Source organism: Oreochromis aureus, linkage group 4 (assembly GCF_013358895.1).
Source record: "Oreochromis aureus strain Israel breed Guangdong linkage group 4, ZZ_aureus, whole genome shotgun sequence".
NCBI lineage: Eukaryota > Metazoa > Chordata > Actinopteri > Cichliformes > Cichlidae > Oreochromis > Oreochromis aureus.
In genome coordinates, this window is record NC_052945.1 from 2,774,671 (window position 1) to 2,792,357 (window position 17,687).

The window sequence follows — 17,687 nt, forward strand, 5'->3', positions numbered from 1 at the left end:
TTCATCGTAAGTCCGTTCCTTAGTACTTCCCAGTTTAGTTTCATGTTATTTTGTATCGCTGTTATCTTTGGTCATCTTTTGTCAGCAATAAAGCTGTATTTTGAGTTCAGTCCTGTTTTCCCGTGAGTTTGCATTTGGGTCCTATTTCCTGCCTGCCACACAGCCGAATCATGACAGGTCCAGTCTTTAATCAGCAATATTTTAAAATATGCAGATTTCACATCTTTCATTGTTGCATTGATTAAAATATATAGATATATATGAAACAGTAACAATGATGCAGACACACTGATGATTTGTTTAGCTTAAGAAAACTTCTAAACATTTGAGCTACAGTTTAATGTTCAGTGCAAGTTTAAAGAACTTCTTCATTTTTACACCCTTAAACCAGAGTCCAGCTCAAGGCCCCTGTGAGTCAGAGCTCAAGCCACACATTGCACAACCAGCTTCCTTTTCTTGGAAGTGGTGCACCTAAGTCACCGTTAGCCGACAGTAAACTCGCCCAAACGTCACCACTGAGCTCTTTGTAGATAACCAGTTAAGAGTCAAGTCAAAATTAGCAGGCAGAGCTTTAAGCCTGTAAAGTCTTAGAGTGGAAGCTTGTTCACATTCATCTGTGTCCATCACATCATGTCGATCAAGTCAGACTCTCTACAGGAAGAGTTGGAGACAAAGGACGACGCTGACGAGATGGAAGAAGACAACGATGAAGGAGTGAGCAGGACGACCCCCGCTGCTTTGTGATACAGGGTTTGAGGTAGTTGTGGTGGTGTTGGTGGTGGTGTTGGAGGCGTTGGTGGGGTTGGTGGTGGTGGTCGTGGAGGCCGGAGACAAGAGTGTCCCCAGCGTCTTCGTCAGGAAGGTACCAAAGGAGCTCACTCTGGTGAAGGTCATAACTGGAGTTTGTCGTCTCCTCCTGGCAGAGGGGCTCGGAGCTGTTAACACGACCGCCTGGAACCAAGAGCCGCCCTGCTTACACATCAGTGGGCCGCCAGAATCACCCTGAACAGACGGGAAGCATCAGTTATTATTTTCCTGTGACTCAAAGGAAGACTTTGATACACCTTTGGTACCAGAAAACTTTTGAATATGATTATTATATTTACTTAAAAACTAAATGACCAAATTCAACTAAGTGTTAAAAACTTTTTTGATGGCTATGATAAAAGATAAAAACTGTCTGAGTCAGGGGGCTTCAGGATGTTAAAATGGGCAGTAAATTTAAAGAGTTTAATGATAAAAACAGTCATAAAATTTCCCCTCAAAAGAGTTTTAGTCAGTTTCTGAACATTTGGAGAAATCAGAGAACTTAGTTTAAAGCTTCTGATAAGCAGCTAAATCCAAGGTCCAGAACAAACATGTCAGCAGACAGTGTGTTATAAGAAGAAGAATCCAGTCATTTACCTGTTGCAGTGCAAACACGTCTGTACAGATGCTCCCACTCGATGATGAGCTCCCACAGTTTACCACCGAGGTGTTGAACTGCTGCATAACTTCCTCAGCTAACATTATGAAAGATAAGAAAATCCTGATGTTTGACTAAAGAAACTGTAAGTGCAGTGGTCCACATGTGTAATCTGAGAGATGGACTGGTGCAGAGTCTGGGCAGAACTCTGTCAGCCTTCATGTTGCTGACTCACCTCCTCCTCTTCCAGGACTCCAACCGGCCGCCCAGCACGCCAAGCCCTCGGTGAAGGTTCTCCCGTTGTCCAAGCAGATGGGCTGGATGTAGTCGGTCAGGGTGGGCTGGGCAGATAGACGGAGGATGGCTATGTTGGTCCCAGTCGTGTTGCTCAGAGTGATATTTGTCACATTCAGCGTCACCTCAAAGGGGTTGGATCCATTTAGCTTCAGACGCCCCAACACGACAGTCCACTCGGATGCTACAGGGGAGCTGTGGGAGGAACGAAGCACACAAACATAATCTTCATCAGCTTCAAACAAGATCTACACCTTTACACTCAACTTCATGGGACCCAAGTTTCACAGATTTGAACCTGGTGACATTCAGACCTGGTTCTTATTAAAGAGGTGAAGCTACAGCAGCCCTGAGAGGTCAAACAGACTGCAACTGAAGAAAGAACCAGCCAATTGAAAAACCTGCTACAGCACGAAATACAACAGAAGTTAAATAATGTCATGAACTTTCTCAAAGTAAGTGACAACGAAAGAGTCCACACAAGAAGTTCACCTAAATTCGAGACAATTTATTAAACATAACCAATAGACTGATGCCTATGGAAGAGAGAGGCTGAGCACTTCATCTGAGCCAGCTTTAGCTGTCAGTCCTCCCATACTAGCTAAGAAATAACAGCAGGTCATGGCTTTCTTGAGTGGGAGCGTCATAACACCCCCCTTAAAACAAGGTTCCACTTTGACATTGGAAATTATTCTGGAAAATCAAATCAATGGCAAAAGAAAATGTGAAAACATCCCCATTTATTAAAATGCCTGCAAAGAAGCCAACTCACACCCACTTACCAGATCCAACTGTCCTACCTCAGGAACAAATTAAGGAGTGACGAGAAGTAAAAGTGGATGGTTAACAGGCAAAGTAACACATGGTGAAACTGGTTCCTATTACAGGAGATTTCTAGTTACTAGTATACAGAAGAGTACATCAGCCTCAATTAGCAAATCTGTTCTGGCAAATACGTTGAACGGGAAATCTGATAACCTCAGAAAAGGAAGTAAAAATCAAAACACCAGATATTGCCACAAGTGCCCAACGCCACATAGCCTACAGCTACACACACACACAAAATTCTGCTTTGCCAAAACTCCAGCAGCAAACAACCCAAACTTGGATTAAAGTATGAGTGTCAGCCAAACTAGCAAACATCCAGGCTAGCCAAAACATTTAACATGCCAACAAAGAGGGAACCAAGCTACAACAAAGCTCACTCCAATTCAAATCACAGTTCATGTCTTCTGCCAGACCAGTTAAATACCTCACAACACTATCCAAGTTCAACTATTCAATTCTGTATACATTTACCAGTTATACCTTGCCACATATTTACACCACATCCACATTCAAAACTTAATTTCAGTCAGCTCAAATAAACTGGCACATAATATCTTTAATTATGCACGTCTGCAAACATTGAGGGTTCTGACTGTAGATTATAGATTACGTATGTGCAGGTCTGTGTATATTTTATATGTATTGTTGCTGCTGTTGGTCTTTTGTTACGTAACACTTCCAAACAAAAGTCAGCTATGGAAATAAATTAATCTGCATGAATACTTTTTAGTGCTCCTTAATCAGGCACTTATTACATGCACACTATCATGGTCTTAATATGTACATGTGTTAGTCTGTGATTTGTATTGGAATGAAATAAAAATTAATCAATCGCCCTTTTGAGAAGTCCAGCCATGTGTTCAATGAGGCCACAAACCTACAAGAGAAACACAATGGTGACACACCAGCCCTAGCTATTCAGTACAGATTAATCTCAACCCAGTCTAAAGACAGATACTTTCCACCAGCACCAAAAAGCAACCAGTAAGTAGTAACTTTCTGTAAACCAGGGAAATCCTCAGAGGAGATAAAGACGACAAGAAAAAATATGGTTGGTCTCCTCCTCTATCAACCATTTAAGCCTACTACAGGGGATTCATGGCTCAGAGACTCATGTTCATATACTCACCCAAAAGAACAAGACAAACCCTAAATTCAAGGGTTTGACAGGCAAGCAAAATACTGTTGCTGCTATCGTCCAAATCAACCAGAGAGTAAGTAAATTAATGTAATTAATCCAAAATAATGCTATCCTGTGTGGAACGCCCCAAGACATTGGTCACAATGGCAAAAACCATAACTACTTTAGGCTCTGGCCAAAAAGCAGATCAGCTCAGCTAAGGAGATAGCAAACCACAAGCTTGTTATGTTGGCCCTCAACTCTGACTCAGCTTTAATCCTACCAGTGGATAAAGATCCCGGATGAGACCCCAGTTGTCATGTTATTGTCTCCCTGTAAAACTTCTGTTTTATTTCATTGATTTTTCTTTGTTTGTTTATGTTTTTTTAGCTTTTGTGTCTTTGTCTTGCTGGTGTTTTCTTAAGGTGCAGTATGTTTGACCTCTCAGAGTCAGATATAAATGTTTAATAAGAAGACCCCCATGAAAAGCTGAGCAGCATCTATGACAGCAGGTATGACAGGTAAGTCAGGAGCAGCGTGAAAACGAGGAGCACTGGTGGCTGACGTGGGTTCCAGTGACTTGCAGATGCGTAGAAACTGTGGGGAGACTAAAGCTTAGTTTCATTACGGGTGGCTGTAGCTCAGGTGGCAGAGCAGGTCAGCCACTAATCAGAAGGTCGGTGGTTCGATCCCAGGCTGCCTCCTGGCTGCATGCCAAATATCCTTGGGCAAGATACTAACCCCATGTTTGCCTACTGGTGGTGGTCAGAGGGCCCGGTGGCGCCGGTGTCCGGCAGCCTCGCCTCTGTCAGTACGCCCCAGGGCAGCTGTGGCTACAATGTAGCTTGCCATCACCAGTGTGAATGACTGAATGTAGTGTAAAGCGGTTTGGGGTCCTTAGGGACTGAGTAAAGCGCTATACAAATGCAGTCCATTTAATTTAATTTAACCTTCAGTTTTGAATCTAAAGCCTATGACATACCGTATTTTTAGCATTTATACTTTGATTTTTTATTTTGCAGCCAAAAACTTGTTAGTGGTAAAGTTTCTCTCTTTGAGTTGATCCATTTTCTTCCAGTTGATTTGAAAGATGCTGGCAAGAGAAGTAGATGGAAATCCCAGGACTGTCATGGTTCTGGGTTTTGGATCTAGCGTTTTGTGGTTTTGGACTCCTAAGTTTTGTTTATGCTAAATAATGTTTAGTTTTAGTCGAAGTCTGTTTACCGTTGAGTTTTTCTCCTTTGTGTTTTTCTTTGTATTTCTTTGTATTTTTTCTTTGGTGTGGATGGTTTTATAGCTGCTTGCAGTTATTATTGTGATCTTACCCTCCAGAGTATTTCGAGTTCTTGGATCCTGGGTGTTATGCCTTTTGGTCAAAAGTCAGTAGAGTATTTAACCAAATGTTTTTTTGTTGCATCAAACAGTTTATTTCCTTCTGTCATCCCGTGAGTTTTTCCCCTCTTTCTATTTGGATTTTGTGTTTTGCCTATTGTTGGATTACACCTTTGCCAATACAGGACATTAGACCAACTGTAAAACTGGATGCAGTTTGTTCGCACTAACCAAAACAACTACCATCTGCATCTCATGCAGTTGTGGGATGTGATGATTCATGTGTTGAGGTGTTTTTTTCTGTTCTCAAACTGATCTTCCTGTTGGAGCTCAGTCCGGGGGGAGTTATTTTTTCTCCTCGTCTTTCCTCATGTTGTGCATTTTCCATTGTTTCGGTTCGGGTCACTGCTCGTGTGGTCGACCGGCCAGTGCTACCTGGCCTGACCTGTCTCCCCAATGTGACGTTTGTGTATTGTATGTACAGTCGGCGGCAAGGTATCTATTTTAATTGCCCTTTGGGGATAAAAAAAGTCTCTCTGACTCTGACATCTTCTCCTCAAAACATGATAAAGACTGAACAGTGTGTTAGTTCTTCTGTCAGATCCACCCTTTTCTCTTTATGTCTGAACTCAAAACTCTTAAAAATTGCTCAGTTTAACACATCAGAAAGAGAATTTACTAATCACAGGGTAACATACTGACTAACTCACCCATTGAACTGTATTATTATCTGTGCAAACTTCAACTTCAGCTCCAACTCACCTTGAGAAACAGTTGGCGTTGCTCAGCACTGAGTCCAAGGCCACCAGAGTCCCACCGCACACGTGACTTCCATTCTTCTGTAAGCTCGCCATCCACGGCCACGAGCCGGCTGTCACATCTGAGGTTCCTCCCACAATCCCAGAATTTCTTGGAGCTTGTCCACAGACCACCGCTGAGGAGAAAAACCAGAGGCAGACACAAAGAAGCAGTAAAAACTTGGACCACACAAACCCATCACTTCAAGTTCAGGTAGTGAAGAGCTCAGAAAGTGTCAGAAAGTAGCAGCTGTGTTATCTAAAAGTTTAAAGTGAACAAAGTGTTGAGATGATGGAAACTCACGTTGGGGAGTGGTTGGAGGTAATGTGGTTGTAGGTGTGGTGGTTGTAGGGGTAGTGGTGGTGGTAGTAGGTGTGGTGATTGTAGGGGTAGTGGTGGTGGTAGTAGGTGTGGTGGTTGTAGGGGTAGTGGTGGTGGTAGTAGGTGTGGTGGTTGTAGGGGTAGTGGTGGTGGTAGTAGGTGTGGTGGTTGTAGGGGTAGTGGTGGTGGTAGTAGGTGTGGTGGTTGTAGGGGTAGTGGTGGTGGTAGTAGGTGTGGTGGTTGTAGGGGTAGTGGTGGTAGTTGTAGTGGTGGTTGGCACTGGTGGCAGTCCTGTGCAGGTAACACTGAGGTCACTGTTGGTCCCAGTAGACGTGAACGTCATGAAGCCCGGCTGGTTGGAGGAGATCTGGCTGTTGATCCAGGTCTGGTACTGGGATACTCTGGCGTAGACTCCTGGAAGATTCGGCTCAGCACAACCTTCCCCAAAACTGACGACTCCCGCCTGAATCCAGCGACCGTTCTGCTTGCTCACCATTGGACCTCCTGAATCCCCCTTTGAGAGCAGAAACATTTACTGTTAGCTGAGGAGAAGAAACTGTAGAAGGTAAAACGTGCCAAACAGGTAACAACAATCACCTGACAGGAGTCCTTTCCTCCTGCACTTAACCCGGCACAGATCATGTTGTCAGTGATTCTTCCCACTCCATAGTTACAGTTACACTGCCTGTTTCCCACAACAGGAACCTCCACCTCCATCAGGTTTTGTGGAGAAGGAAGCGACACTGAAGGGGTAAAATAAATATATCAGTTTGTAATAAATGACATGTGACTGATTAACCTTCAAACGAAAGGGCGGCTCCACCAAACCTAAAAACAAAGTGCCGTCATGTGTGCAAACAAAGATGGGAAACATGTTTGTCTGCTGGGGTTAAAGCTCTCTGCAGAACACAGTCACATGACTTTGATGTCACTCTGTCATCTTGTCCTGTTTTATGTTATTTGAGTATTTTAGATGAAGCACAACAGCTGCTGTTTTAAAACGTGATACAGAAATAAACTTCACACACAGACAGTAGATGGTCGTCAACATGTAGTAACTGTCTAACACCACCTGGGGGCAGTGTCAGATACACAGAAACTTTCTTTTAACCAAGGATCTTTTTGACCTGACATCATCGTGCAAACCCAGTATACCTGCTGCAGGTCCAGACTGTTTAATTCACATAATCATTCTTTCTTGTTTTGAACTTTGCACAGATTTAACCTCATGGAAACGTTTAATTGCTCTAAATATTTCTGAGACAGCAAACTTGTTTCCTGCATTATTTTCATCATTTCTCTAAAAACATTCAGGTGTCTTTATGACCCACCTCCACTTCCTATATTGCCCCAGCCGGTGACCCAGCTGTTAACACCGCTGTAGAAGGTGCTGTTTGAAGCTGCCAGGCAGACGGGAGAAATGTAGCTGGTGAAATTCACAAATGAGGAGAGCTGCAGGAGGCAGATGTCGTTGTCGTTGGTACCAGAGTTGTAGTTTGGATGGTTGATGATCTGTGTTACTGTCCGAGACACTGCATTGGTAGTAGATCCCTGTAGACTCTGAAGGCCCAGAGTCACAGTCAGACCGGTTGGAGTACTGCTGAGATCATCAAGAGAGACACAAACAGTGCACAGTTATTGTCATTGTTATAGGCGAGAAAACGTAAATAAAGTTTTACTTTGCAGTGTCTTTAAATCTTGTTTAGTGTGCAGCTTCAGCCTCATTACTCACGTTTGAAAGCAGTGAGCAGCAGTCAGCACCCACTGACTGTTAATGAGGGATCCTCCACAGAAGTGGGACCCAGATCTTTGCAGACTGACCTGCCAGGGCCAGCTGCCAACAGGGGCCACCTGTCCTCCTACAATCCTGGTGTTGAGCTTTGGCTGACCACAAACTGAAGACAGACATTAAAACACAGAGTGAGCATTACTGTATGAGCTGTAAACTCTCAGCATTACAAACTGCTGAGTGATGACACAGTGATCCTGGGAGTCTACAGTTCACTCACAAACTAATATTCATATGAAACTAAAGATTTATTACACATAAAACTAAATCATTACACAAAGAAACTTTATCTTACCATCCAGCTGTGACTCAGACTCTGAAACACAGAAAACAAACAATTTTAAAACTAAAAATCTTCATTCATCATTCTGTGATTAGTTCACTGTCTGTAATAGTAATGGAAAATTGACTGTCTGTGGTTAGCTATAAGCAAGGCTCTGAGAAATGAAGCCAACCCCTGCAGTTCCTCTGATGTCCAGTAGAGGCAGCAGCGTGTCAGTCCCTATAGACTGTGGATAATTTGCTCCTTCAAAACACCTGTTTTTATAACTCACCTGTTTAAACTGTAATAATAAGTTTTGCATTATTAGGGGCGTGGCCTCTTTGGGTGAAAGGTGGATGGTGACGCAGGCAGCTGTAGCTACTAGCTCTCTGCTAGGCCTCACCTCAGCTAACTGGAGTCCCTGAGCTGGACCTCTGGACTGTGTTTAATAACATCATCTAAACAAACTGTCCAAGAAGGCTGAGCTCCAGTTTAGGTGAAATTCTAGGATTTTAATTGGGTGTTACTGAGCACTGATTATCAGGTGTCAGTGATGCTCCTGTACAGCTAGCTTGCAGTAGCTGATTATCAAATCAAAATTTATTTATATAGCACATTTAAAATCAACAATGTCAATTAAAGTGCTTCACAAATTAGGAAATAAATAAAATAAGACAAATTTACCAAACAGCAACACAAGACAAGACAAACTTAGAAGCCAGCCAAATGATAGTCAAACTAACTTAAGACAGAGCCAGGGTAAAAAGATTAATTCAAGCAAGACTTAAAAGACTTGATAGACTCAGAAGAGCGAATGACAGTAGGGAGATTGTTCCACAGTCTAGGTGCTGCGATAGCAAAGGCATGATCACCTCTGGTTTTCAGCCTAGACTTAGGTTGCATTAAGAGCATCTGGTTTGAAGATCTCAGCGCTTTTTTAGGATTAAACAAATGGAGAAGTTCTGTTAAATAGCTAGGTGCCGTATTGTTTAAGATTTTATGAGTAAAAGAATTTTAAAATCGATGCGAAATTTCCCAGGAAGCTAGTGTAAGTTAGCTAAAACCAAAGTACTATGATCATGCATTCTGGCACCTGATAAAAGGCGTGCAGCAGCGTTCTGTACCAGTTGCAAACGGTAGAGAGAGGAGTGAGGGAGGCCTAAATAAAGAGAGTTACAATTGTCCAGTCTAGACATAATGAATGCATGAATAAGCTTTTCAAGGTCCTTGGGGAAAAGAAAAGGCTTAGCTTTAGAAATTTGACGTAGTTGATAGAAGCTGGATTTAACCACAGTAGATAATTGTTTCTCTAATTTGACAGGGAGATGTAGCTATCAAGGGGGCCAAGGGTATCAGTTAGTTCAGCGGTCCCCAACCTTTTTTATGACCGGTTTATGCCCGACAATATTTTCACGGACCGGCAATAAGGCGTCGCGGATAAATACAACAAAATAAAACTAGTGCCGGTACCGAAAAAAAGAAGATTTATTCATAACACACGTGAAAAGGCCCAGGAAAACCAAGTTAACGATAAAAACGATAACAAAATAACGCTGAAAACTGATAAAAACCCTGAAAACCATGCATTTCACACCTGAGCCTCAACTCTCGCGGCCCGGTACCAAACGACTCACGGACCGGTACCGGTCCAAGGCCCGGGGGTTGGGGACCGCTGAGTTAGTTGATTCAGAGGGATAAGGCTGTCAAAGACCATAACTTCAGTTTTACTGTCATTCAAAGTAAGAGAGTTTGGAGATAGCCAGGTTCTGACATCATAAAGACAGTTAAACAATGTATGCAATGGATCTGCGACATTCAAACTTAAAGGAAAATAAAATTGAATGTTATCGGCATAGCAATGGAAAGAAATATTATGTTTATTAATATATTACTCACTACTCCGCAGTCTAGTCCAAATATGGTCACATCTGACTTCAAAAGCAAACATGGAGCAGCCAAAATACTAAGACTGGCCCTTTGAGGAGCAATGCTGCAGCAGTTACATCCATCTTTCATATACAGTCTATGCTTTTATCATGGGAGTCTCTGGGGACTGACTTATTATAGCACGTCTCCAGTGGCTACAGGAGGAACACCAGGTTTGTTGTTTGTGTCGGTTTCATTTTGGTTGTTTATGAGGTGGTTCATCTCATGATGTTGTTCCAGATCAGCCCACTTTTACAGCAGACTGGTTTTACCACCTGTTCTGGAGTTCATTAACATAAACGTCTGTGTGTGTGTGTGTGTGTGTGTGTGTGTGTGTGTGGGAGGGGGGAGTTGGTTACTATGTGACTCAGCAGGATGAAAACACTGATGATGATGTTTATCTCTCAGACAGAAACCACACAGAGAAATACTGTACACACGCTGCACGTTGTACTACTAATACTACTGCTGTATTACTGCAGTACCTGACAGGATGTTAAAGGAGGAGTCCACTGATTATAAGCAGGCAGCACCTGTGTGTGAGCTCACTATCACCATCACCATCAGTGTGTTTGTAGTTCAAACATTCAGCTCAGCACAAGCGCCTGATGTTTCTACATTATATGAATATATGTCATGTTTAGCCCTCACCCTCTATAAATACTACATGGTTCGTTAGAAAATGGTTTCCTGGGACAGCCTGCTCTGCTTCTGCGGATTCATTCTCAGTCTGTGTTTAGAAAACACAAAAGTTTTGCACTCATAGCGAGGTGTATTGCCATCGCAGTAAGTCACTTCCTGCCCTGAACCATGATGAAGGACCCTGTCATCACTCCTTCAACCATCACCATAAACTGACACACATTTTTTTCTTCAATAAATGTGATAACTATGCAGCAGTCTCACTTTAAAGTGAAGCGATGTGCTCCTGAGTGTTTTCGCCCTCTGAGTCGTACCTGATGCAGGTGTGTGCAGAGAGCTCTTACCTTGGGTCAGGAGCATCAGCCCAGCAGCCAAACACATCACTTTGTAGAAAGCCATCGCTGTAAGATCCATACCTCCAGACCTGCTGAGGCATAAATAACCTTCCTCTCTCCTCCTCCTCTTCTCTGTCTGAATTAAACACACCTCTTCCAGACACCTGTCTAATGACACGCCCAACACTTCCCTGCAGCTCACCTGATCCTCCCCCCATCAGACACACTTTATTAAACAGGAATTTCAGGTTTCAGGCAGCAATGTTGAACTTTTTTACTAATTATTTACTTTTTTAGGATTAATTATTCATTTCACATCAGGAAACCAAAGCCCTGCTACAGACTGAAGCATTTTCTTTAATCTGCTGTGTTTACCTGAGGACCTTTTCTCAGATGTCATTTGTTTTCATCCCCTCAGCAGGATTTACATGAGAGTCTACAGGCTCTTGGCCCTTGATTTCAAAATCTTGTTTTTAAAAATAGACAACATCACAGACATTAATTTAATGCATTTTCTTGTTTTCCATCTGTGGGACTAATAAAGGCTGTATCATCCTTTTTTATTATTATTATTATTGAAAGTCAAATAAAATTTATTTAAAGATACGTTTAACCAGTATAAACTAAAATGTAGACTCAAAGAACATATCGAGTTTGGACATCTATAATGTTTACTGAGAAATTTTAGCTTCATATATCAAATACTTTTCAAGTCAATTTCACTTTCAGTCACTTTCAGACCATTTTTTCACACATTTTAACTCTTCTAGTTATAACTGAGACCATTTTATAAAATATATAAATTTTTTGCCTTTTTGTATCTTTTAACCTGAATTATCAGACTCTTCAGAGCAGTAAGTCTCAACATGATAGGTAATAGAGCAGGTCTATATGGAAGTACTACCTAGTGAGGCTTTTGTTTTTGTGGTACAGCTTGTCATATTTGCTCTGAGAGCAAAGTTGAATGAAAAATTGCATTTTGAACCTGGGGAAAAAATGTACAATGAAAAAAACAAGTGGGCCAAGAATGGAGCCCTGAGGGATGCCATGGTGATGACCTCTGACAGATAACAGATAACTCTCATCATTGCACAGTCATACCGAGTACAATAGTAGAACGAAATTGGAAACTGTCCCGCGTCGGCACTACGCACAACACAACACAACACAACACGACACAGTAACTTAACTTAAAGTGGATTTTTTTTTAAGTTCATGAAAGGTATGAGCAAAGGAATGACTTAATAAATAAAAGAATGAGCGTATGTTTATTGCACGTTATTGCCCCCCAAATTTCCAGGGAGGTAGCCAATCAGGTCAGCTGTTTGCATTGATTAGGGCTGTTGGCCTGTTGTAAAAGCTGTCCTTGAGTCTGTTTGTCTGCGACCTCAGCAGAATCTCCTGCCAGACAGCAGCAGCTTAAACACCCGGTGTCCTGGGTGTGTACAGTCCTGTAGGATGCTGCGTGCCCTCTTGAGACAGCGAGTACTTCAGGGAGGGAAGAGGATGTTCAATTATTTTTTGGACCATATTAATGACCCTCTGAAGTGTCTTTTTGTGTGCTGTGGTGCAGCTAGAGAACCATAAACAGATGCAGGATGTCAGCACACTTTCAATGGAGCAGCGGTAGAAGACGATCAGCAGCTCCTTCTTCAGAAACTGAAGACGCTGTTGGGCCTTTTTTAAAACCGCTAAAGTGTTTGAGCTCCACTGGTGGTCTGTGTCTATGTGCACACCCAGGAACACACCAGGACAGGTTTATAGTGGTGACATCATGGGACAGTGATACCATATTATGTGGTAATATTAGATGAATATAATGATTTTTGAGAGAAGGCCAGGTTACTTCACTACTGCACATTCAATACATGTCCATCCACAGTACTGTGCAAAAGTCTTAAGCCATCCCACATTTCTTTCTGTTTTGCCTGTAAGGATCCAGACTGTCTTTCAAAGCTTTTCTTTAGACATTGGCTGCTTTTTAAGTCTTTTTCAGTCCAGTCATTTTACCTGTTTGTTAAGTCACTTGACACTGAATCAGAAAATAAATGTTACTTCCTTTGTAATGTGGTGTAATTACATGATAGTATTTTTAGATTTACGATAAAACTATTTCCTGCACCAAATTGAAATAAATGAGTCAATGAGTCTTCAGCACTTTTCCTTATTCACTCAGACGTTAGATCAGAAGAAATATTTGTCCAGTTACCTAAAACAAACAGTGAAGGGTAATGGAACATTTTTAAAAGCCCTATTATCAGGAAGAACAACGGCAGGCTGTCATCAGGCGAATCTCACCTGTCAACATTCCTTCAAACTCACAGTAATCTGATACAAATCTGAGACTCACTGAACGCCACACAGACTCCTTTCAGGTGTCGGTCACACTTTGGACGGTGCACAGTTTGATCTGATGCTTCAGATAATTCAGATTTCCTTCCAAATCAACTCAGACGTCAAACTTTACAGTCATTTAAAGTCATTTTAGTCAGGTTAAAGTATTATTAAAATAAGCAGCAGATGGTGGTAACATTCAAGTACATTACACGAACATCGGACTTTCCATGTTTGCAGGTCGGCTTTCACATATATGAGCAATCTGAGAGTCCGTACACGATTATTGTATTATTATGGATTATTGCAGGCTAATTATTACAAGAAATTAATTGAAACCATGAGAAAGAAGGTGATGACTGAAAAATCATCTGAAAACAAGAAGCAACAATGGCAGGAAATTCATCCTGAACTAAGAAACAAGGAAGAAAAAATTATGTTACAGGATTAAAGGAGGACTCATGAAGAAGGACTGAAACTGTCTGAAACAAGCCGCTTTAGTTCCTGTCTCTTTATGAAAGTGGGCTTTCTTCTGATTGGCTGAGTTCTTGAAGGCCACTTACGGGAAGCACAGAGTATGTGAGCTCTATTGTGTCTCTATTGTGTCTGTTTGTCGTCGGTGACTATAAAATAAAATCAAACAATAGGAGTCAGTTACTGAGGCCTCATTATTTGAAACTCTGACAGCGTAACACTAGAATCGGGAAAAGCAGATAAGCCTTCCCAGCATACGTCTTTAACAGAACAACATTCCCGTAAATCTGTGGAAAAAAGGAATGCTGATATAAAGTTCAAATGTGCACGAGGATCCAGGATGTCTTTGGGGGTTTTATTTAAGGAAGCATCTTCTGTGACTCACCCAGAGATTATAAAGGGCCAAACATCTGCTCTGTGAATGAAACCAATTAATTTCCATGCTTCATTTATCTGCAGTGACAGTGGGACTGGCACACTGGGGACTGTGAACAATAAGCCTGCAGCCCAGTCAGGAATAAACTGGTTAAACTGGATGAGGTTTCCCAAAATCAACAAATGAACAGGAAGCGTTTCAGAATGAGTGAAACACTGAAGTTTCCACTGAGCCCATCATGTTGTGTCAAAAGTGTTTCCCTCCGCACATCTTTATCTTAAACCATGGATGAAATTTGGAAACAGAAATATCAGACTGAGTCACCGAGAACATGAACTGAACTGAAACTCACACATACAAAATATTATCAAATTCAAATTTATTTGTCACATGCACAATCATACACAGTATGACATGCAGTGAAATGTTGCTGTGCAATGCCCGACCACAAAACTACAGTAAAAATTCACAGAAAAACGGAATAAAGTTACATAATAGATAAGAGGTGAACATCAAAGGTCTAAACAATGTACAGAATAAATAAAGAATTTAACCTAAGAAGTAAAGTCTGAACTAAAAATAAAAGTTCAAATGTGCAAGGAGAGAAAATGATAACTGTGAAACAAACAAGCTCACCATCCATAACACAGAAACAGAGGCTGAAAAGAGTTCAGACAATGGAACGAATGACAGCAAGCTTGCAACTGAAGATGGATATCTCCTACCAGAGACGGAACTGTGTGACTAGATACTTGGCTGAGTGAACAAGAACAAGAATTTATAAAGCTATAACTCTTCCCCATGACATGTTATTGCATTAATCTGGGTCTGTTTTGTTTTTTATTGTTTGGCTTCTTTGTGTGTGTGTGTGTGTGTGTGTGTGTGTGTGTGTGTGTGTGTGTGTGTGTGTGTGTGTGTGTGTGTGTGTGTGTGTGTGTTTTCTAAATGCTCTTATGTCAGAGAATGTTAATGTTGCTTGTTTGGTTGTTTATTAGCACAATAATTACTAAATAAAAAGTTCCAAAAAATAAAATAAAATGTGCAAATAAACAGTTTACAGAATAACGAGTTACATTATTGTAAAGAAAACTGGTGTAGCTGAAATCCAAATAATTGACGGGAGAATTATTTTTCTAAAAGTAAGGGAGGCAGAGGCGTAGCACAGGGATCTGAGCCATTGTGAGTCCCCTTTACTTTATCGGTCCACATCTCTATACAGCAGTCTGTTCATATTAGTGTGCTCCAGGTATTTCTTTGATGAAAATGTTCGAGGTGGTGGGGTAGTCTTCATCACCTGATATGATCCCTCCTCTTCTTCGATTCCTCTGCCCATGTGCGATCCTCCGAGCAGAGATGTCGTTTCCAGGAATAACCACAGTTCCACAGGGTCGCTCGTCGAGTCCTCAATGAAGAGCGGTGAATGGAGCTAAAGGGTTAAAATAACTGTTCACACCTGTGTTTCCATCCATCCATCTTCTTCTGCTTATCCAACAAAGCGATGTCATCGAGCGAGAGGCAGGACACACCCACGACAGGTCACCAACTTATAATGGCATCATTTCTCCCACCTTTGTCTTCCTAACTCCTTCCGGAGCCTTTTAGCATATAGACAGATAGAACTTCATTCAGAACTTCGGGTAGTTCCTCTGGGAAATATTTATCTGTACAGTTAAAGTGATCTGGAATAAGTCCTAAAATTTTTCCCAAATGTTTTTAGGGATGTTGAAACTCCAGACCCGGGACATGATTACTGAAACTTCCCTCCAAGAAGATGAGAATACATGCCCGTGATCTGCCAGAACTTCTCCACACTCTCGTTAGTCTAGATTTCTATGTAAGCGTTATAAAGACGAGCAGGCAGCTGTAGATGATGACTGTACTTTCCAGGCAGATTGCCCAACATCCTCAGGTACCGCAATGTCCAGTTTATTTTCCCGTCGTTGTTTTATGGAGTCAGTGTTGACCTCAGTGGTGTACGGTCTGCTTATTAACCCATTTATCTTACCAGAATGGTACGCATCAGTAAATATGTGAGGAATGTGTCTTATACATGTTTATAAGGTTGGAAACCTGCAGTCAACAACTGAAGTCACTTGGACGAGTGACGAAACGTTTCTCCCACTGAAAATGCTACGTCCAGATGAACAGAATCAACCTTTTGTGATACCTCTATAAGATTTGAATCCTTTTGCAGAAATAAACTCAAGATTGTATCAAGTATCTGAAAAAATCCAGTTTTTACAGTCCAAGTGTTTGATTGACAGGCACATTTGGAACAAGTGTGCTTTAAGAAAAAAGGATGTAAAAAGAAGATGCCTGAGGGTGCATGTACAGTACAGCAAGTACATGCTGATAAATAAAGTGTAGGCAGAACAAACAGGTAAGTTTACATGTGACTTTCTACCTCAATAATGGTAGAGAGGACAGCTTTTGTACCCCTGAGCTATCGGAAGAGCGTTGGGCTTCATCCAGTTAATGTTGATCATTGTCCTTGCAGTCTTCAACAAAATATGTAAAACACAGCCCTCGCTAAGAGACACGAAGGGTCATTTATGTTTCACCAAGATGTCTGCAGTTTGGGGCTGTAACAGAATAATGTGGGTTTGATCTCCAACCACACCACAACCTAGCATTTATTATTACCCTGTTGTGTGTAACAAGCCCTCTGTGTGGCTTCTCTTCATCATATACACGTGTAGATTTCTAAGAACAGGTATTAAACTCTTGTGGGTTAAAATCCATCTTTTTGCTTTACTTCACTTATTGTATCGATTTGTTCCCCCAGCTGACTTTAATATTATTACATTTAACATGGCCTTTGTCTGAACTGCTCCTGGGTCCCTTTCAGTTTTTAGTGTCTTTAAGTATCATTTCTGTGTATATATTAAATCAGATTTTATAATTATGTATTGTATAAAACTTGTAAAACACAGCGCCGTCGCCTGTATTTTTTCTAGTCTATCCTCTTTCAGTTTAACTTAGAGCAGAATGACCAGGCTGCGTCTCAGGAGGAGATGATGTGACCCTCCATTTAAGTACAAAAAAAAAATCTGGAAACTACTTCAACTGAAAATGATTAAAAAGTTCACAAAATCTTCTGAAGATGATGACCGGCATGTTTTCCTTCCTTGAACATTTTGCAGCCGAGAGCGCTGAGTCAGTCGAGTCAAAGCTGTGCCAAGTTAAAAGTGGACGAGCAACAGCGACGGGTTGATCCAGGCGTGAAAGGACAGTGAAAAACAAACTGACAGTACCAGGAGTCTTTGAGGTGGAAAAAAAATGTCTGACACTGATCCAACATTTCTGAGAACTGGAATTGCTTCATCTGTTTTCATCGAATCCAAGTTCTCCTGAAATCAGCTGATGCCTCTGAAACTATCAGCCTGGAGCGTTCAGTGATCCGGTTTTCTCAAAGCATCACAGTGAAAAAGAACCACAGAAGAACAAGTTA

The 17,687-nt window shown here is 41.5% G+C and overlaps 1 protein-coding gene across 1 annotated transcript; it reads right to left on the minus strand.

The window, feature by feature from the left end:
• Positions 1 to 325: 325 nt before the first annotated feature.
• Positions 326 to 11,173, minus strand: LOC116314294 (transmembrane protease serine 9-like). The gene is made up of 10 exons (XM_039610573.1): positions 11,062 to 11,173; positions 8,183 to 8,203; positions 7,831 to 7,993; positions 7,430 to 7,698; positions 6,696 to 6,841; positions 6,309 to 6,612; positions 5,742 to 5,913; positions 1,641 to 1,894; positions 1,405 to 1,502; positions 326 to 1,002 (listed from the first exon to the last, which is right to left on the minus strand). Exons 1-10 carry the CDS (start codon positions 11,129 to 11,131, stop codon positions 652 to 654), a joined length of 1,848 nt encoding a protein of 615 aa, XP_039466507.1. The 5' UTR covers positions 11,132 to 11,173; the 3' UTR covers positions 326 to 651.
• Positions 11,174 to 17,687: the final 6,514 nt, after the last annotated feature.

Coding starts and splice junctions, on each gene's coding strand:
- LOC116314294 (XM_039610573.1), bottom strand. CDS start 11,131: ATGGATCTTACAGCGATGGCTTTCTACAAAGTGATGTGTTTGGCTGCT. Junction 6,613..6,695: donor GAGGAAAGGACTCCTGTCAG/GTGATTGTTGTT, acceptor CTGCTCTCAAAG/GGGGATTCAGGAGGTCCAAT. Junction 5,914..6,308: donor TACTACCACCACCACTACCC/CTACAACCACCA, acceptor TTTTCTCCTCAG/CGGTGGTCTGTGGACAAGCT.